General features: G+C 43.2%; 1 protein-coding gene across 4 annotated transcripts in view; it reads right to left on the reverse strand.

Annotated features, from left to right (window-relative positions):
* ARFRP1 (ADP ribosylation factor related protein 1) overlaps positions 1-21,851 on the reverse strand; it is a 1,146,156-nt gene that overhangs the window by 653,750 nt on the left and 470,555 nt on the right. For all 4 annotated transcript variants that reach the window (XM_044056958.1, XM_044056956.1, XM_044056955.1 and 1 more), the window contains exon 4: positions 10,178-10,259. In XM_044056958.1, the coding sequence (XP_043912893.1) occupies positions 10,178-10,259 (82 nt within the window). The remainder of the gene's footprint in view (positions 1-10,177; positions 10,260-21,851) is intronic.

Genomic DNA, 21,851 nt, shown 5'->3' on the forward strand with positions numbered 1-21,851 from the left:
TCCTTAACTTAGGTAAAATAATAAACCCCACCCCTGATCCAAATGCTGCCGACACAGACCTAGCTACTCAGTTTACTTCTTTATTCACGGATTACATAGCCAAACTAACATCTACCTTCACCAACAATCTTACTTCCACACCTCTACATTCACCTACTCCCTCCTACTCTAGTACCTCCAACTCTCAACCTCCTCCCTTCTCCATAAATCCCATCCCTGTATCTACTACAAAAAAACTTCTTCAAAACCTGAAACCAACTTCTGATGCCCCTGATCAAATCCCCTCCTACTTCTTAAAGACAGCTGCAGAAGCCATAGCCCTTCCCATCTGCATTCTAATTAACCGATCAATCACAGAAGGCCATGTACCCCAACTCTGGAAAAAGGCCTTTATTATTCCACTCCACAAAGGGGGTAATAATAACATCTCAAACTTTTGACCTATCGCCATCTCCAAACTTCTCGAAAAATGCACCCACCTTCAACTTTTACCCTGTCTCACAAACAACCACCTTCTAACTCCCACACAACATGGATTCAGACCTGGCCATAGCACTACCACCACTCTCCTTTCTAGAAACCATTAAGAAGGCCCGTGCCTCCAACCACATTGTATCCACCCTTGTAATAGACCTTTCAAAGGCCTTCAATACCATCTCTCACAACCTTCTCCTTACCAAACTCTCTAAACTAAATATTTCTCCCTCCTCTATCAACTGGTGCACCAGTTACCTCTCAAATAGGCAACAAGCAGTAAAGTGGAAAAAAGCTACCTCCTCATTCTTCAGCACTCCCACGAGTACCCCAAGGTTCAGTTCTAGGTCCACGGCTATTTAACATTTTCATAAACAACTTCTATCACACCATCCCTAATGCTACGCTCATCCAATATGGTGACGATTCATCTATAAACTGTTTAGTTACCTCCATCTCCATACTAACAAAATTAACTCAAGATGCCTTCTCCTCCACTGAAAAATGGATGCTAGACAACCACCTAGCACTTAATGCCACCAAAACCAAACTCATGATATATACCCTTCCAAAGCCATCACCCTAGACAAAAACAATTTCTTTCACCAGTCAGAAAGTACAGCTGTGTACACTTACCATAAATGTAGATGTTAGAGTGTATTCACTGTTGCAGTCATTACATTAGGGTTATCTGCTTGCAGGTAGCCCTCAGTCGGCCTGATTAACAAAGTCTTGGGTCCTGCATTAGTTGCTTTCCCTTCTTCCATGATGTCAGGTCATCAGGGGTATAAAACATGCAGCCGTTGCCATTACATCAGTTTTTCTTGCCCCAGATGTCAGGAGGCCCCTAATGGGAAGCAATTAAATATAAAATTGCAATGATATACCTCCAACAAAAAAGCAAATACACCAAAAAGGCTTTTAAGCATAGTAAAGGAAAGTAGAGGTATAGCGAAAATAAGTTAGGGAGCTGGAGGGAGGGTAACCAGGACTGCAACAGTGAATACACTCGAACATCTACATTTATGGTAAGTGTACACAACTGTACTATGTTCTTCGTGTTTCACTGTTGCAGTCATTACATTTGGGTAGATTCCCAAAGCTATGGTTGGGAGGAGGAATTTAGATAGCATTAGGACCAGCTATAAGGCCATGCAAGACTGCAGTGGCAAAGCCAGCTCTGGATTTAGAGAAAATTGGCAAATGATAATGCTTGGTGAAAGTATGTACAGAACTCCAGGTAGTAGCTTCTAGGATGTCCCTGGTAGGGACACCTCTGAGAAAGGGTGTAGAGGTAGATGCAGCCCTGGTGAAGTGAGGTCTGATCCCCTGGGGGATAGGTTTTCCATGGAGCTTATAGCAAAAATGAATGTAATGGCCTATCCATTTAGAAATGGTTTGCTTTGAAATAGCCTTCCCCTCTGCCCCTGCAGCAAATGCCACCAGCAGTTGTTCAGATTTCCTTTGAGGTTTAGTCCTGTCCAAGTAGAATCTCAGTTGTCTGTGCACATCTAAGGAATGCAGTATCCATCCCCCTTTGTTCTGTGGATTGGGAAAGAAGGTTGGCAAATGAATGGACTGATTAAGAGCCACACTGGATACCACCTAAGGCATGAAGCATGGATTGGTTCTGAGGGACACCCTGTCCACATGAAAGATGATGAAAGGCTCCACTGCCATAAGGGCCTGTAATTCAGATACCCTTCTAGCAGAAGTGATTGCTAAAAGAAATGCTGCTTTCCAAGAAAGAAATTTTAAGTCTGTAGTAGCAGCTGGCTCGAAAGGAGGTAGCGTGAGTTTCTCCAAAACAAAGTTAAGATCCCAGGATGGGGTTGGAGCTCTCCTGCATGGTTTCAAAATTTTGGCCCCTCTGAGGAACTGCTTGAGCAGTAGAGGAGAGAAGAGGGGAGGTTCTGTGTTATAATGAGCTGAAATGGCTGAGGCGTGGATTTTAGTGCAGGAAAAAGACAAGCCCTTGTGAAGCATCTCAGTTAAGTATTGTAAAATCTGAGGTAAATTGAGCGCTGCTGTGCTCATCCCTTGAGATTGGTTCCAGGCACAGAATCTTTTCCATTTGTCAGCATAAGATTTTCTAGTACTAGGCCTCCTTGCCTCTAAAATGATATCCATTACAGGTTTACTCAGGGATGGTAAAGGAGAGATTATGTAATTAGCCAGGCTGCAAGGTTCAAAGTTAGAAGCTGAGGGTGCAGAATCTGGTTCTCATGCTGAGACAACAGTTAAGGAGTTTGAGGCAGGTGCCATGGGGGTAACTGTGACACATTGCGAAGAAGGGGATATCAGTGCTAGCGTGGCCAGTCTGGAGCAATCAAAATCATCCTTGGTTTGTCCTGTTTGATTTTTAGTAGTACTTTGGAGAGCAGAGGCAGAGGGGGGAAGGCATAGACTGATAGGTTTTTCCAGCTGAAAGAAACAGCATCCACTTTCCGGGCTTGTTTGTGGGGAGTCCTTGTGGAAAGTTTGTCCAATTGGTAGTTCTGGGGGAGGCAAACAAGTCTATATCTGGGCTCCCCATTTCCTTGTTAACATGTTGAAAATCCTTGGCTCCAGTTTCCACTCGTGTGAGTCCATGAGGTTTCTGCTTAGTCCGTCTGCCGGTGTATTTAATTTTCCTGGCAAGAATTGAGCTTGTAGGTGCACTTGGGTGCTCAAGGCTGTGTTCCACAATGCCATGGCGAGTCTGCAGAGGGGGTAAGAATGTGTACCCCCCCCCCCCCGTTTATGTACCACATAACAGTGGTGTTGTCAGTCTTTACCATTAGTTGTCCTGGAAGAATGTGGTCCTTGAAGGCTGTCAGAACATTCTGTACAGCTAACATTTCTTTTTGATTGATATGCAGGTGCATTTGATTTGGGTTCCATTTGCTCTGAATGCACTTCCCTGCCAGGTGAGCCCCCCATGTATAGTCTGATGCATCTGTTGTTAGGGTTTGGGCGGCAGGTGGTGTTGTGAAAGGTAGTCCCTTGTTTTGGTGGCAGGCCTCTGCCCACCAAAGGAACTCTAGGCATAGGCAATGTATGACAGGAATCAATGCTTCTAGATCCTGAGAATGTTGATACCATAGGCTTTTTAGATACCACTGTAGTTTCCTCATATGCAGTCTTGCATATGGAAATAGAAGAATGCAGGAGGCCATGAACCCCAAGGCTTGCAGTATTTGTCTTGCAGATAGCAGGGTTTTTGTGGCCACTTGTTTGAAGTACGTTGTCAAATGAATTTGTTTCTCTGGCGTGAGGTAAGCCATCTGGGAAATAATATTCAAGCTTGCTCCCAGGAATATCATTTGTTGACAGGGTACCAAGTATGATTTCTTTTCGTTTATGGTGTACCCCAGACAAGTTGTAACCCTTTGTACAAAGGCCAGATGATTCAAAAGTATGTCCTGGTTTTCTGCCTGAATTAGACAATCGTCCAAGTATGGGTATCTTTGAATATTTCTTTGCCTGCAAAATGCAATAACTGGAGCTATGCACTGTGAGTATCCTGGGCGCAGTAGATAAGCCAAAAGGCAGTGCAGAGAACTGATAGTGCGTGGAGCCTGCTTTGAAGCGTAGGTATCTTCTGCAAGATTCCCTGATTGGGATGTGCAGGTATGCTTCTTTTAAATCTAGTGTTGCCAACCAGGCATCTTTGCCTAGCATAGGAAGTAATTGGTGAAGAGTCAGCATCTTGAATTCTGGAATCTCCAAAAAGGTGCTTAGAGTAGACAGGTCCAGGATTGGATGCCGTGAATTGTCTTTTCTGGGTACCAGGAAAAGTCTCCAGTAGAAACCTTATCCCTTTTCCTCTTCTGGTACCAGTTGAATAGCCCCATGCTTAAGAGAGAAAGTACTTTATTCTGGGCCTCTGCCCACTGATTTGGGGGTAGGTTTGGCCACCTGCTTGGTATTGGCAACGTGTGGAAGTGAAATCTGTATCCCTGGGACACTATATTTAAAACCCATTTGTCCTGGGTAATGAATTCTCAGTTCTTTGCATGAAGAGCAATCTTTCCCCCCAAAGGGGCAGTCAGATGATAAGTGCTTGGAAATTTTAAAAGTAAGTCATCGAGATAGTTTACCATAGTGGGGAGTTTTGTTACTCCCAGATTTGGAAGTGGAGGCCCCCCACTGCTTAGTCCTGTGTGTCCCCGGGGACTGAAACTTGGGGTTTTTGCTTTGTCTGGGTTTGGATTGAGTAGACCTGTAAGGGGCTTGAAAGGACCAATTCTTAGAGGGTCAGTGCCTACTAAATCTAGGAGGCTGAACTTGTAAGAAATCTTTAACAGTTTGCATAGATTTAGCTTTATCTTCCATCTTTTTAAGAACTTCCTCAGCCTTGTTGCCAAACAGGCGGTCCTGATTTAAGGGAGCATCCAACAATTTAGCTTTAACATGATCAGGCAAAGATTGCTCCTTAAGCCAAGCATGCCTTCTGAGGACAGACCCAGTAACAGCAGCCCTGCAAGAGGCCGCCAAAGAATCAAAACCACAGGTATATTTTCCAACTTGTTCAGCAGAATGCATTAAATCCTGTAATTCTTTATTTGCCACACAGTCTGGAATCAACATAATTTTCTGTTTAATTAACCCAATAACATGTTGCCGATACTTTAACATATGAAACTGGCAGTTTAAAGCCCTAATGGCCAAGGTTGCAAAAGTATAAACCTTCTTACCCCATCTATCCAGCGCCCTGGAGTCTCTATCAGAAGGGGTAGGATTTTTAGCCGTAGAAGCCTTAATGCCCTTGGGCCTCTGTGAAATAGTCTCTGGATCCGCAATAGGATTTTTAGACAGGACCCTGTAATATCTGTCAGGTTTTCTGGGAGCAGGAGGCAAGGAATCAGGGGCCAAACTAGATTCCGAAAAAGCATCATCAACAATGTCTAGTACAGGTGGAATAGCTAAAGGCTTATATGCTGAGGTAGGAGTAAGAAATCCCTAAGCCCCTTTTTTGAATCAGAAAAATCCTGGCTTTCCCAGTGGAAATGCTCCCATAAAGTATGTAAGGTTTCCCAAAAGAAAAATCCTCTGGAGGGGAAGCAGAGGGAATGGAGTCCTCTGCGTCAGCATCCTCAAAAGTAAACCAGGGCAAATCCAGATCATCAGAAGAATCAGAAAAAACAGAATCCTGGTCAGAAGATTCATAAACAACTTCAGTCCTAGGCCTCTTAGAAGGGGGGGGGAGGTTGGCTACCCTGGATTAGAGTTACTAGCTCTTCAGTCATTCTTATCATTTGTTTTTTAGGCATAGAGGCCCGAACATGTGGCCTGGGCGTCAATTTTTTAGGCATGGTTCGAGATTTAGGCCTAAGTGAAGAAGGAGGCGTGGGTTTGCAAGTCCGTAGGCCTGAACACACCCTCAGAAGCCGGTGCCTGCACAGCGGCTCCAGACCCATCCAAGTTAGAGACATCTGCGGGTTCCATAGTTGAAGCATCTCGTGGCATACTGGACTCTGAATGGGTCTCAGTACAGGCCTGAGAATCAGAAGTAGCGGGTATCAGGGGCTGTGAAAGCACCTCACTGAGTACCGGTGAACTGGCGATTGGCTTAGGAGAAGCGTTGTCGGCAGTTTTGGACCTCGGCGGCCTGTCTCTGTCTTTATCTTTGCGTTTTTTCAGAATCCCGGTAGTCAGATGGCTAAACGATGACATTTCAGGATAATTAAACCGAGAACTGAAATATTTAGAGGCGAAAATATACCGATGATGGATAGTGCGTTGATTAAAGCACAAAACCAACAGCAAGGTATGTCGTGGTCAGGGCCTAGGCAAGGAATACAGTACGAATGAAAATCTTCATATGAGGTATTTGCTTTCCAGAAGTAATGCAATTATTAGCTTTTACTGACATCGGTAAGGAGCAAGAAAAAGTTTCCCCAATGGGGTACTTAGCTTTAGTTGAAGACTTCGGTTCTGAAACTCGAAAACAAAAATTTCAGGAGTCGGCCGACCGGCACTTGCGAACAGCTTCTGCTTCGGGCACCGCACGCCAAGAAAGCCTGATGTAACGGCATCAGCTGCATGTTTTATACCCCTGACGACCTGACGTCATGGAAGAAGGGACAGCAACCGACGCAGTACCCAAGACTTTGTTAATCAGGCTGACTGAGGGCTACCTGCAAGCAGATATCCCAAATGTAATGACTTCCACAGTGAAACACGAAGAACATCAATACACTTCTCAAAATATTATCTAATGCAAAATTACTAGGAGTCCTCATCAATGACCAGCTCAAGTTTGATACCAGCCTAATATCAAATAAAACTCATAAGAAATTTGGCATCCTCTATCACCACAATCGCTACAGCTCTCCCTCTGTTAAGCATATTCTCTCTATCACATACCTCATCCCATCCCTGCTAAATGGTGCCCCACTCCTTACTAACCTGCAATCCTCCCACAAGACAAAATTCTCTTCCTGTTACAATAAAATTTCAAAATTCGCAACAGGCACAGATCTTCTACACACGACTGTATTGCCCTTCATAAACTGAATTGGCTAGAGTTACCCAATTACCTCTCCTATACTCAACTTATCCAAGCACACAAACTTATCCTCAGTCCCTCTCTCTGCCTCTCCCTTGCCACTACTCTTAAAATGCATCAACCTGATAGACTGCTAAGATCTAACTCCCAAAATCTGATCGAGCCACATAAACCTTCCCGCCCACCAGGCAAACATCTTCTGCCCTTCCCTCTAGCTCGCCTCTGGAATTCACTTCCACCTCTTATCAGTACCACTGGTAGCCTCTCTTCCTTCAAAACTTAGTTAATTCCCACCTGACATCCCACTGGGAATGCTCCAGATCCCATCCTACATAAAGTCCCCCAACTTAAGTTATACTCCAAGAGCTGGTACATCTATAAATGTCCTCCTACTATTTTTAACTCTGTTAAGCAACTGATGGAATTAACAAACTTTGTATATAATTTTGACTGTCTTTTTCAAACATTTCTCTACTTTTGCATTTTACTAATGCCATTCACCTGTATTGCTGTACTTTCTATTACATAATTTATATTTTTATTTTATTTTTGTTTTTGCTGAAGCTTTTCTCCCCAGGACTCCATTGAAAAAGGGCATCCTAGCAAACTGCAAATAAATAAATAATTTTGAAATGCAGCATGGAGTGACAAGCTTAATATTCCAGCCCATAGAACTACATTTATATAAAAATACTGCTTTATATTTCAACAAGTAACACACAGTAGTCAATGAAATAAGTACCTGGAGAGAAAATGAGCAACTGAAACTTATTGGTATCCAGCATTAAACTACATATATATATCTTTCCATATATCTTAACTACAATCTCATGCAACACCTAACCCATTATAGATTAAATTGATTTAGAAATAGAGACATTCAGTGTACAACACTGCACAAACTAGACACCATGATAATATATTTAATGTGAAACAATGACCTCAGCTTACATTAGAGTTGAGAAAAAATGTCCTGACCAGTAAGAAAAAATTACTTCACAAAATCTTGTCATATAGTTTCTATTTTGAATGAAAGCATCTATGTAATAAGTCTTTGCTCTCCTTAACACAACACTAATGAACACATGGTAACAAATCTGCAGTCAAGCACTCAAAAAAAAAAAAAGAATGGGAAAGTAGCTGCTGGTGCTGTTTCAGCAGTAAATGATGCCATGCACATACCTTACCGGAACCGAAACTGTAGTTCCTGGTAGTGGTACAGCTGATCACTAGATTCAAATTGCAGCAAAAACAAACAAAAATGGATTGTGTCATGCATAAGCAAGGGTAATTCTTTGTTAAAACAAATACAGAGCACTTTAGCCTTATATCTTACTTAAACTTCATTAGATAAGTCTATAGGGTTTTGTTCAACGTTTTTGCCTTACGTTCATTATATGTGTAAGGCTAATGTGCTTGGTATCTGTTTTAGCAAAGAGTTGCTCCTGCTTTCGGACTATACAACCCATTTTTTTACATTTGATTTTATGATTATAACTGTATTAATTCAGTATAGTAGTGCCAATAATGCCAAACATACTTTGTTGTTGTTCAGAGAAATGCAATGTTAGTACAAAACACGTTGCTCTATTTATTTAAAACATGTCTATGATCGACGTCTGTATCTCTTTTGGGCTTTGTCCACAATCTTTAAGCACAGAAGAGACATGGGTAAGATGCAGTAAAGACTAAAACAATATCCTAACCATTTTTTGTATTAAAAATAACGCACACACATCTCATTCGTGCAGAGGCTTCAATAGCAAGTGTTGCTATGGCAGAGGTATAACAGGAGGCGGGATTGCAGTTCTGGACTGATCATGGCTTGAAATCTATAACTTTTTAACTACTAATATGCCCATAAATTAAAAATAATGAATTACAAATTACTTGAATACAAAGCAGCCTGCATACTAACAAAAAAAAAAAAAAAAAAAAAAAAAACCCGAGAGAACCACTTTGTTAATACTACACCTATGATAAACTTCCTCTGAACCGAGTGACTCCCCAATATATGAAGTTTTGATCCCTCAAGAAAACAGGCATGTTCTGCAACTGGAAAGAACCGAATAGTTCCTAGAGATGGTTAGCACTGTGTTTTCATTGGTCAGCACCAAATAATTTGATGCATGTGCAATGAATATGCAATAAGGTAGGGGCATTTACAGGCAAAAGGACTATGGTAGGGTGTTTTTATGGGCAGTCCATGGACAGCAATGCAGAAACTAAGAAAAATAAATGAAGGGCATTATTACCAAGCACTTGCAGCACCCATACACTCCGTACAGCTCCGTGATAATGTTAACAGCTTAGAAATGGCTGAAAGTACCGGAGATGCAACTATGGGCACTACAAGAAAGAGTCAGAATTGTGGTTTAGTGCAGCACTGTGACTATTCCACAGTGCCGCATTCAAACGATAGGGAAGAAAAAAATTTTAAAGAAATTAATAAATACATAGTGGTCCTTTAACAACTGTCATGCTGATGAAAGCTATGGCCACTCAATTTTACCTTATGTGGGAATTGTAAGAAATTATTACTCAGTGAAAACTTCAGCTGCAGGTGTTTTGTAAAAATATTATTCTGTACTGCACTGATTATAAATGGGTATATAAATTAGACAAAACCAAACAGCAAGCACACTTTAAATGGAAAAGTATATTTTAGAGTACACCTGCATAACTTAAAACAAGTTATTATGGTGGTTCAGAGGAAAACATTATTAAATTTAAAAAAATTCTGCAGTACATGTAAAATATAAAACATGTTGAGGACAGTCAATTCAAAACAACTGCTATTCATATGTCACAACAAATAAAGTTATGGAGTGAAGAGGTATTATGACATAGGCATTACTTTCACAGGCAGCCACCTTGGAAGAGGGATGATTAAGCTTGACTACTAAACTTTAATAAAGCATGCTATGATATGCCAGCATGTTTGTCATACTTGCTAACCACAAAAGAATACATATTATACAATGCTAGCCAAACAGATGACGCTAGCTCTACTCATATGGAAGTGCATAAGGTGTCATGCAGTTCAAGCCCAAAGTATTGACCTTCGTATGCATGCTCCTACTCTGTTTTCCAAGTTCCCTGCCAGCAAAAGGAATTTAAAGGAATTTAAGTAAAGCAGTAACTGTTGCAGCACAAACACACAAAAACGTAAATCACCATAGAGAAACACAAAATGGCAAGCATACATACCAAATGCCCGCTTGGATTCTGACAGTCTTTCTTCATCTACCGAGTCAATGACATAAATCACACCATGAGACTCTGCATAGTACTGTAAAGAAAAAGAGAGTGCTCACTCTTTCAGCATCAGTTTTTGATCTCATTGTTCAAATGTATTTGGATTATATATAGAGCTACCTCATATAAAAATAGCTCCATTTGGGTTTGCATAAAAGTTTGCCCCAACTTAAATAATGCACATAGAGCTGTGTTGTCTACTTCTGTCCCTCCTCAACATATGGATGTTGGATCAGTGTCTGATCTGACTTTGGCCACTTTCAAGCTTTTTGATCTGGTGCTCAGGCTCCTCCCCTTACCCATAATCCCTGGTGTTAACTAAAATACCTCAGACTGAGTTTACACCTAGGAAAAAAAAGGTAAGGAAAAAAAAACAGCTGAACAAACAGTTCTTAATAAGAAACCAAGGCTAAGTCATGCACAGAAAACCAAGAACCACAAGAAAAAAAGTTATGTACTCACCATAACATTCCATCTGTGTTGTCCATTTTCATTTTTTCCTCGCATACGGTTTCAGATCCAACTTGGCTATTGCAATAGCTCATTGCAACCAAAAAGCTCTCAAGCTCCCTACCCTACCCATAATGCCTCTCTCCCAATCACCTTACATCTTGTTTGCTGATAAAAATAGAAAAATAATAGATAAGAGAAACACCTTACACAAGGGAAAGACCATTCCTGGCATTCAAGATTAGCCAATTGTCAAACTTAGGTCAACTAGCTCATCTAAAAAAGGAAGGGAAAGGTGGATGGGGGCAAGTTGTGGAGGAAAAAAATGAAAATGGACAACACAGATGGAATGCTATGGTGAGTACATAACTATTTTACCGGAGGTTGTCAATTTTCATTTTATCCTCCCATATGGGACAGAGTCCCCAGTTACCATTTTCCTGGATGGCCTTATGGAAGGATATTCTTCAGAACCACTGAACTAAAGGAGGCCCTACCCCCTACAAACCAAATCCAATTTGTAATGAGTAATGAAGGTATGAGGGGTAGCCCAGGTGGCCGCTGCACAAATATCATTCATGGACACTCTGGACTAAAAGACTGAGGAGGTGGGCATGTCTCTAGTGGAATGAGCTTGAACTGTTTTTTCCAGCTCTAAACCTTGTCTCCTGTAAATAAAAGACATGCGGTTTGTACTCCATTTGGCTAAAGTAACTTTGGTCACTGGAAGGCCCAATCTAGTCTCTGAAAAGGATGCTCAAGCTAGTCTCTGAAAAGGAGGCAAATAATTGACTTTCTTTTCTCATGTCCTTTGCTCTATGAAGGTAAAAACATAACTTTCTTTGAACATCTAACAAATGTAACAAATATTCACCTTTATTGGTGATGTTTGGGAAGAAAATGAATAGATTAATGGTCTGGCTGATGGTGTTCTCTGAAACTAGCTTAGGCAGAAAGGATGGGTTAGTACACAAAGTAAGAGAAGACCAATCGGGCTTGCTTTCAGGAGCACTGAAAGGGTTTCCCAAAGAATGCATCTCTGGACCCTTGATGATACTGAGCTCCTCTGCCATGAGAGCAGCGTCTTCCATCATTGTTCCCCCTCTTTCCCTGGGGAACTTTCTCCACATGCATGAAGAAAACACCCTTGTGATTTTCGGAACCACATCTTTCCACTGCTTCTCTGATTTTTTGAGTATGGTCTCTGAGGAGTGGAAAAATGAATGCCCACAGTAGAAAGGGTCTTCTCGTCCTTCTCACACTTAGACAAGGTACCTCTGACTTTTAGGCCAAATAGGGAAGCGCCATCAAATGGAGCATTAAGGAACGAATACTTAAATAGCTCAGCAAAGTCGCACAAGTGCATATAGCATGCCTCCTCATAGAAATGCCTCAACCCACAGCTCTCCTTGCCACTTCTGCTACATGTCAGATGAGCCTCATTGAGGAGTCTGGAATAGCATGCGGCGTGGCCAGCTGAGAGGTGAATGAATCCTGTACCTCTTCAGACATCTCCTGACAGGGTATCTGATGGTTCCTTGATCAGATCCCTCTGTAGTCTGGTAAAATGGGAAAGATAATTCAGGGACCTCAAGGCAAAGGCCTCTGCAAAAAAGTCACACTTCCCACATCTATCCATCAACCCGAAATCTTTCTCTTCTACAAGTTCTTTTTTCGTGGCCGCTGCCACAACCATGGCATCCTACTGGGACACCTTTTGACCAAATTTTTTATCCTGCAGTGTTGTTTTATTCTGTCTCAGAAGTGTAGGCCCAATGAAATTTGGAGCCACCCATGCCCACTGAGAGATCAACTCAATGAGCTCATCGGTGGGCAGGGTCACCCAGGAGGTAGATGGATAGGATCCAGAAGCCGCCAGGTACACTGACTCCTCCGATGAGGGATTGCTGGGCTTCCAGCCACTTCTTTGTTTCAAGATCTCTAGGAAGTTCCCAAAGGAATCATCATCTGAAGGTGACCGTGGGGATTCCTCACTTTCATCGAGGTCAGTGTCTTTGGTAATGGAGTCCTCCGTGGAGTCTAGATGTTTCCTCTTACACTTCCTCTTCTAAGGAACCTCCTCCATGGGGTGTTCCCGGGAGGTATCAGAAGAGGAGGGTGAACCCTTGAGGGTAGCTTGGGGCTTCTGGACCTGCTGTCCCTGGGGGAGGTCTAGTCCAGAAACTGGATGTAAGATCTGCAAGGCAGAAGGCTGCGGATCTGATGGGGTAGATACTGTCTGTGCTGCAGGCATGGCCTTCTCCAGACCCTTGAAAGCTGACTTCCCCCAAGAAAGGAGGGGTCCCTGATCCGATAGATCATGCCCTTAGATCCTGGCTCCCTTAAACCCAGATGACAGTGCTCCCGAGACTGAAGCTGGGGCTGGGCTAATCTGAGCCAAGGCTCCAAGACAGAGGGACAGCTACAAATACTTTGTAGTCAAACCTACTATCTCAGACCCAGCCAGGCCACCACAACTTTGAGAGCTCCCTGGCTCCGACTGTGCCAAGGAACTCACAGCAGAGGTCTAAACTAAGGAAAGAAAGGTCCCTGTCCTTGGCTCGGACACAGACAATACCAGAGGGACAGGATCCGAAGGCTCAGAAACTTCAAAGGAAGTCAGTGTTGGAATATGAAGAGGGGATGATGAAATTTGAAACTCCTGACCCTTAAGGATAGAAGCCAATGGGGCCCTTGTAATACCTTGCACCCAGAAGATATTCTTGGCAAACCTCTTCACCTCACCTTCAGTGAGACTTTTAGTTGAGCAAGGTGACGACATGGATGGTGGCTTCGGACTGAAGAGGTTGCATCCGATGTGGGGGAGTTCTGGAAGTTGTCGGATCCAAAAAAGATTTAGGATCCAATGGCTTAGCCACTTTAGGAGACAGTTCCATTGGTATCTTCGTAGCAGAGGAAGGTCTTTTCCTTCCCTCGTCGAGCTTCTGGAGGACAGGGAGGAAGCTGGGCTTGACTGCCCAGATTTAGTGAGTCTTCCTTTTTGAGTTTTTTGTCTGAGCCAGAAATGGCCTCCCCAAAGGAGGAAAGCAAAAAGGATCAGTTTGTTTTTACGTTCAACGAGGGCCTGGTGGTTGAACGCTTTGCATATTTCACAATCTTCCTGTAAGTGAAATGAACCCGGCAATACACAAAGATTGTGTTAGCCATTCAAGGGGATTTTGTGTCCATACTTTGAACACTTCTTCAAGCCAGCTGGCTTATTCGATTTATCCACCATAACCACCAACAGCCAGACAAAAGACAAAGGTAAAACAAGAACAATTTTTTTTTTAACAAAAAAAAAATATATATCCGGTAATAGAATTACAGATATAATGGAGAAAGAGCAGAAGGGAAAAGTACAACTATGGTAGGGTACAGTGCAAAAAGGAAATAACTAATCAAAAAAGGTTTGTAAGTTAAGCTTGTTTAGTTTAATACAGCTTAGCAAAAAATATGAATTTCACTTAACCGCTCGAGAGCTATCTGAAAGGTCCACATGTTAGCAAAGTGGCAAGCAAGATCTGAGGTGATCGGGAAAGGACATTATGGGTAGGGTAAGGAGCTTGAGAGTTTTTTTGGTTGCCACGAGCTATTGTAAAGGCCGAGTTGGATCCGAGGGATCGGATCTGAACCCATATGTGAGGATAAAATGAAAACAGACAACATCAGATCAAATGCTACACAGCACACAGAAATGGGAAGCTGGGTGGGGAACTGAAGAAGCACAGAAATAGGCAACACAATTATTTATTTTTATTTATTTGTATTTGTTTACTGCTATGGTTAGTACATAACTTGTGTATCTAATATTGTCATTTCCGGCCATTTCTCAATGTATGGGACAGAGTCCCCAGCTACTGTAACACTTGGTTGGTCTTGTGGAAGGATATTCCACAGCACTGTCAAACTGAAAGAGGCTCTTGATCTGGATATGTCCAATTTATGATGTGAAATGAAGGTGTGAACCTTGGACCAGGTGGCAGCTGTACAAACATCAACAAGTACTCTGGAAAAGAATGCCATTGATGAAATGACTAATCTAGTAGAATGAGCTTTTGGGGGAACAGGTACATGATGGGAGACTGTCACTGTGGATATTTCTTTTCCAATTTTTCCAAGGTACTGGTTGACAGAGGATTCACAAGTCACCTTTGGAAGAAAGGAAAGATTGGTTATCAAGACTCACTCCGTGTGAAAAAACAGGTGTGGGGGTATTGCAGACAAGGCATGGAGCTCAGAAAGTTTCCTAGCAGAAGTACCAGCAACTAAGAAAAGGGCTTTCTTGACAAAGATGTTAAATGAGCTTTGTCAGCCGCTTTAAAAGAAGGACTAGTTCAGGCTTGCAGTAACATAGTACTATTCCAAGGAGGAAAAGGGTCTCTAAGTGGATGGAGGTTTTACAAAGTAGGAATGTGATTCTCTCCAATGTTAAAAGACAATATATGCCCTGCAAAATGTACTTTGACAGTGGAACAGCTGGCTTCATTCCAAAAAAGATCTACCAAACATTCCAAGACCACTGGAAGGTGGGCTGGAAAAGGATCAAGATTATTCTCAACTGCCCAGATGGAAAATCTTTTTCCATTTACATTTGTAAATCTTGTGTGTAGAAGGTTTTCTGGAAGAAGTTAGAATATGAACAACCAAGGATGAAAACCTGAATAATCCAGCCATCACTGCAATAGGAAAAATCATGCCTTCAATTTGAGAGAATTAATGTTCAGGTGAAACCTCTCGATGGGTGAGAGAATAGATCTGGAACAGAGCCCAGCACCCAAGGAATGTGTACTAGATGAGGCAAGAGGAAAGGAAACCACAGCCAGTGCCTTGTGTAAAAACTTTGGAATCAAAGGAATGGGGGAATGGCATAAAGCAGTCATGGGGCCAATTATAGGACACAGCAGCCCTCAGTGATTCTGCCTCGGCGGGGGGGGGGGGGGGGGGGGGCAGAGAGAAAGTACAGTTGTGTACACTTACCATAAATGTGGATGTTCGAGTGTATTCACTGTTGCAGTCTTAACTAATGGGTTATCCAGCTCCAGGTAGCCCTCGGTCGGCCAGAATACCAAAGGTAAGTAAAAATGATGTTGGTTGCTGTCAGTTCTAAAGGACATCAGGGCGTCCAATACAAAAGGAAGCAGCCAACGTCACTTCCTCAGGCTTTCTTGCCATAACAGTCAGGAGCCCCCAGAAAATAAGGGTCCACGTCATATAATCAAACTTCCAAAATTTCGAACACCATATGTTCAGACTTGGGAGTTCGAAATATGACAACATCGAAACTTCAGAACAGCTAATTTTTTCCCAGGGAAATAATTCTCTGTTCCGAAAAATAGACACAACACAGGCACACCAAAAACCTAATAAACCTACACTACACCTTACATACACAACTATCTATGCACTAACATTAACCCAAAACCTAACCCTAAGGTCCGTCACTATTGCACACTTACCTTACCCGCACCCTAACCCTAAAGTCCGTCACTATCGCACACTTACCTTACCCGCACCCTAAAGTCTGTCACTATCGCACACTTACCTTACCTGTGCCCTAACCCTAAAGTCTGACACTATTGCACACTTACCTTACCCGCGCCCTAACCCTAAAGTCCGTCACTATCACACTCTTACCTTACCCGTGCCTTAACCCTAAAGTCCGTCACTTTTGCACACTTACCTTACTCACACCCTAAACCTAACATCCATCACATTCGCCCACTTAGCTGAACCCGATCCGTAACTTTCGCACCACAGTAGAGAACATGTTGAAGCCGTGGAAACAGCCAATGAAATTCTTTCCCTATAAAATAATTTCAATTTCCGCGGCTTCGACATTGCTATTTTTCGAACTTTCCCTTTCGAACTACCAGTATTCGACATTCGGAAAGGTCGATTAAGTAACACAGACCCGAAAATAAGGCTTAAACCAAAAAACAATTTTGGCAAATAATATCAAAATTAGCCTGTACCTCAGGAAAAGAGAAAAGGAGTGGACCAAAGAAGGGGGAAAGAGGGAGGGAAACCAGGACTGCAACAGTGAATACACTCGAACATCTACATTTATGGTAAGTGTACACAACTGTACTATGTTCATCATGATTCACTGTTGCAGTCCTAACTAATGGGTTGATTACCAAAGCCCAGAGAAAAGGGAGGAGGAACCAACAGAATCAATGGTTAGAAATAATGCCCTGCAACACAGCAGTGGCAAACCCTACCCTAGCTCTGGAAAACAGAGGCAAATTATAATGTTTTGTGAAAGTGTGAACAGAAGACCAAGTGGCAGCCTCCAAAATGTCTTTAGTAGGGACACCCCTTAAAAAGGCTGCAGAAGTGGATGCTGCTCTAGCTGAATGGGTCCTAACCCCTTGAGGAAGAGCCTTGCCATGAATGGACCACTGTGAAGCAAGTCAGCCAGGTATTCCAGGATGAGAGGAAGGGTATGTAATGCAATGTGCAATCCATTTAGAAATGGTTTGCTTAGAAATAGCCTTGCCTTGGGCTCCAGGGGCAAAACTGACCAATAACTGTGCTGTTTTCCAAATCTTTAGTCCTGTCCAGGTTAAACCTGAGCTGTCTGTGCACATCAAGAGAATGTAGGATCCTTTCATCTCTATTTCGAGGATTAGAAAAGAAGGTAGGAAGGTGTATGGACTGATTAAGAGTCAGGCTAGAAACCACCTTAGGCATAAAGGAAGGGTTGGTTCTCAGGGAGACCCTATCTGCATGGAAAATAAGAAAGGGCTCCACAGCCATCAAGGCTTGCAACTCCAAAACCCTCCTTGCTGAAGTAATAGCCAAGAAGAAGGCAGTCTTCCATGAGAGAAACTTTAAATCTGCAGTGGCAGCTGTATCAAAAGGAGGAAGAGTGAGTTTCTCTAGAACAAAATTAAGATACCAGGCTGGAGTAGGTGCCCCTCTGGGAGGCTTTAAGCTGCAAGCACCTCTGAGAAACATTTTCATCAGGAGATGAGAGAAAATGGGTTGCTCAAAAGAACAATGAGCAGAAATGGCTGAAGCATGGATCTTGATAGAAGAAAAAGAAAGACCACTCTGAAGCAAGTCAGCCAGGTATTCCAGGATGAGAGGAAAGGTAGGATGAGAATAATATTCCCCTCTAGTCTGCATCCAATGAGAGAACCTTTTTTATTTGCCAGCGTAGGACTTCCTAGTGCTAGGCCTCCTGGCCTCTCTCAGCACATCAACCACCTGCTGGGAAAGGGAAGAAGATAAGGAGTCATATAATGAGCCATGCTGCCAAATGGAGGGTCTGAAGATGAGGATGCAGAATGATTTCCTCTTCCTGAACCAAAAGATGTGGCTTCAGAGGAAGAAATTGGTTGAGACTGCGAAGTAGTGGATACAAATGCTGTCTGGGCCAGTCCGGAGCTATGAGAATAGGAAGTTATGTACCTACCATAACGTTCTATGTTAGTTGTCTTCTTCTCGCCTTCTTTCTTGCTGGTTGGGTTCAGAGCCGATCCTCGGCTCCGACTCAGCCATCTTCAAAAGCTCGAGAGCTGCTTACTGGCTCGAGGCTACCCCTATATCCCATGATGCCTGGCGCTAGATACCCGGATCTCGTTTGGCAAACCTAACTACAGACATAATAATAACACAGTGCCTGAACCTACTGGAGAGACTGACAGTGAGTAGTAGTAGCCAGAGAAGACTCAGCCAGTGATAAAAAAAAACATAAGGAATTCTTCTCGTCTACTAGGATAGGGGGATGGAGGGTGGGATGTAAGAAAGAAGGCGAGAAGAAGACAACTAACATGAAACGTTATGGTAGGTACATAACTTCTTAATGTTAAATTGTCTTATCTCACCTTCATTCTTGCTGGTTGGGACAGCGTCCCTAGCACCTCAATCCTGGGTGGCTCATCGGAACAGACTCTTCAGAACAGTGGAACCAAAATCAGCTCTGCTTCTGGAGGCCACATCCAGTTTATAATGCGAAATGAAGGTATGTGGATTAGCCCATGTAGCTGCCACACAAATAGTTTCCATTGGCAATTTGGCCTGAAAAGCCACAGAAGTAGCTAGAGCTCTGGTGGAGTGACCTTTGGGTTTAGCAGGGAGTTCTTTTTTTCTCAACTGATATATAAAAGTAATAGTAGAAAAGTCAACCACCTAGATAAGGTGACTTTTGACACTGGTATGCCTTGTTTTCCCTCAGTGTAGGACAGGAACAACTGGTCTGATTTTCTGATTCACTTGGTTCTATGCAGGTAAAAGCGTAATTGCCTATGAACGTCCAACTGATGTAACTTGTATTCTGCCTTGTTGGAATAATTTGGAAAGAACACAGGTAGTTCAATGGACTGATTCAAATTGTAATCAGAAGTAACCTTTGGAAGAAAGGAAGGGTTAGTCCGAAGAGAAACTCTATCATTGTGAAAAACTAGGTAAGGAGGACGAGCACAAAGAGCCTGAAGTTCAGAAACTCTTCTAGCTGACATAACTGCAACCAGAAGAAGGGTTTTCCAAGAAAGAAACTTCAAGGAGCAAGAAGCTGCCGGTTCAAAGGGGGGTAGTATTAGGGAAGCTAAAATCAAATTCAGATCCCACGGAGGCGGGGGATCTCTTACTGGGGGCCTGAGTAGAGTGGTCCCTTTAAGAAAGGCTTTACAAAGCTTATGGGACATGATGCTTGAATCAGATAGGCCCGTATGAAAATTTGAAAATGCAGCTAGCTGAACTCTAATCGTGACAGAAGAGGATCCAGTTTGAAAAAGTTATGCTAGAAATTCTAAAATATGGTACACAGGGTCTGAAAAGGGGTCTATATTCCTGGTCTCTGTCCATAAGGAAAAACATTTCCACTTACTAGCATAAGTTTTTCTAGTTGTGGACTTATGCGAGGATAAGATTATTTCACGCACCGAATGGGAGATGTTGGGAAGCCTGGCTAATGTCGGAAGTGGAGAAACCAAGGAGTGAGCTGGAGAGAATGAAGAGATTGGTGCAGCCCACCCGACTGATGAATCAGGAGGTCTAGAATTGGGTCCAGGGTCCACGGCTGCTCCAGAAGGTGATGATGCAGGAAAGGGAACCAAATTTGTTGAGGCCAGTAAGGGGCAATGAGGATCATCTTGCATCCCAATGTGGTAGCTTTCTGAATTAGTTTGGGAATCAGGGGAAATGGAGGGAATGCATAAAGAAGTCCCTGAGGCCAATCGTGAACTAGAGCGTCTCTGGTGAAGTGTCCGGGAAGAGGGAGGAGAGAGAAAAAATTGTTGCACTTGCTGTTGAAGGGGGTGGCAAAAAGGTCGCAGCAAGGCTGACCCCATTTGCGGAAGAGGGAGGAGAGAGAAAAAATTGTTGCACTTGCTGTTGAAGGGGGTGGCAAAAAGGTCGCAGCAAGGCTGACCCCATTTGCGGAAGATTTTGTCCGCCACAGTCTGATTGAGAGACCACTCGTGAGGCATGAGAATTGCTCTGCTCAGCCTGTCCACTATAATGTTGGACTTCCCAGGGATGTGTGTTGCTATCAGAAACCGTTGGGAAGAGATCGCCCACTGCCAAAGCCTGAGTGCTTCTCGACATAAGGGGTATGACTTGTTTCCGCCCTGCTTGTTGATGTACCATACCAATGACATATTGTCTGTTTGAATTGCAATGGTCCCGGTGGGAAGAGTGTCCTGAAGAGCTTGCAATGCTAGAAGCATGGCTCTCATCTCCAAGACATTGATATGCAGATGGTACTCGTGAGGCTGCCAGGTACCTTGGACTGTTCTGCCCTGAAAATGCCCCCCCCAACCCGATCAGGGAGGCGTCCATGGTCACCGCAGCTACTGGAGGAGGAAGAACGAATGGTCTGCCCTGGTGTAATGATGGGTTAATCATCCACCAAGCAAGTTGGTTTTTGTATGTCTGTGTGATCATTATCATGTGAGACATTGGAAGTTGCTGGAAGGACCATTGGGTGAACAGCATCCACTGAAGAATCCTCATATGAAAACGAGCAAGGGGGACTAGAATGATGGCCACTGCCATGAGACCCAAGGTTTTTAGGACGAATCTGGCCTGAATTGTTTTGCATCCTAATAAGACCTGCACATGTCGGTGAATGTCTAACACTCTGTCTAATGGAAGTCTCGCTGACATGTCCTTTGTATTTAAGTTTGCGCCTATAAAGGTAATAGATTGACAAGGCGACAATGCAGACTTTTCGAAATTTATTGTGATACCTAGTTTGGAGCAAGTTTGAATGGTGTAGTCTCTGGCTCGCAGCAGGCGATGTCTGGTGTAGCAGTAAGGAGCCAGTCATCTAGATATGGAAACACCTGGAATCCTTGCCGTCTCAGGTGAGGGGTAACTACTGCCAAACATTTGGTGAACACCCTGGGGGCTGTGGTGAGACCAAAGGGCAGAGCTCTGAAATGATAATGACTGGCTCCCAGCCGGAAGCTGAGGAATCTTCTGGAGCGCCTGTCCATTTTGATATGGTAGTACGCATCCTGAAGCTCTATGGAGCACATCCAATTGTCCTTAGGTTCATAGGTTCATAGGTTTATACTAGGCTATCTGCCCTAAGGCATTTATAAGCCTAGCCCAAATTTTTGTGGCTTACGCCACCCCTTATATGAAAAAATACTGTGCCCATTAGTTTGTTGTGCCTCTGTCCAGCAGTGACACAGATATGATTCCCGGGGTAAACCTACGATCTCCCATCCACAGGTCTAGATTTCTCTTGAACAGAGTCAGCGAGGTGCTCTGCCTCACATGGACCGGGATTTTATTCCACAGCATAGGGAGTCTCTGAGTGATAAATCTATCCCTCCAGCACGTCCTATTTATAGCCGTGCTAAGGTTTAAGTCGCTTGCTCTAGTGGTTTTGTTGGATTTGGATTTTTGAGGTGGAGCATGTCCATTAATTCGGGTTGGACATGGCCTTGTATGTCAGGCACATGTCACCTCTGAGCAGACGGTATGCGACTGAATAGAGCTGGAGTTTCTTCAATCTGGCAGCATATGACAGATTTTGGAGTCCCTTTATCCTTTTGGTGAGGAACTTTTGGGGTCTCTCCAATTGCTGCAGATGTCGGGTGAGATACATCCCGAATGGGGCATTGTACTCGATCATTGGTCTGATAAGTGAAGAGTACAGTGGAACAATGACCTCACTAGATCTGGATGTGAATCCCTTCATGATCAGGTGGGCAAT

This window comes from Protopterus annectens, chromosome 14.part0 (genome assembly GCF_019279795.1).
Source record: "Protopterus annectens isolate FY-2018-M chromosome 14.part0, PAN1.0, whole genome shotgun sequence".
Lineage (NCBI taxonomy): Eukaryota > Metazoa > Chordata > Ceratodontiformes > Protopteridae > Protopterus > Protopterus annectens.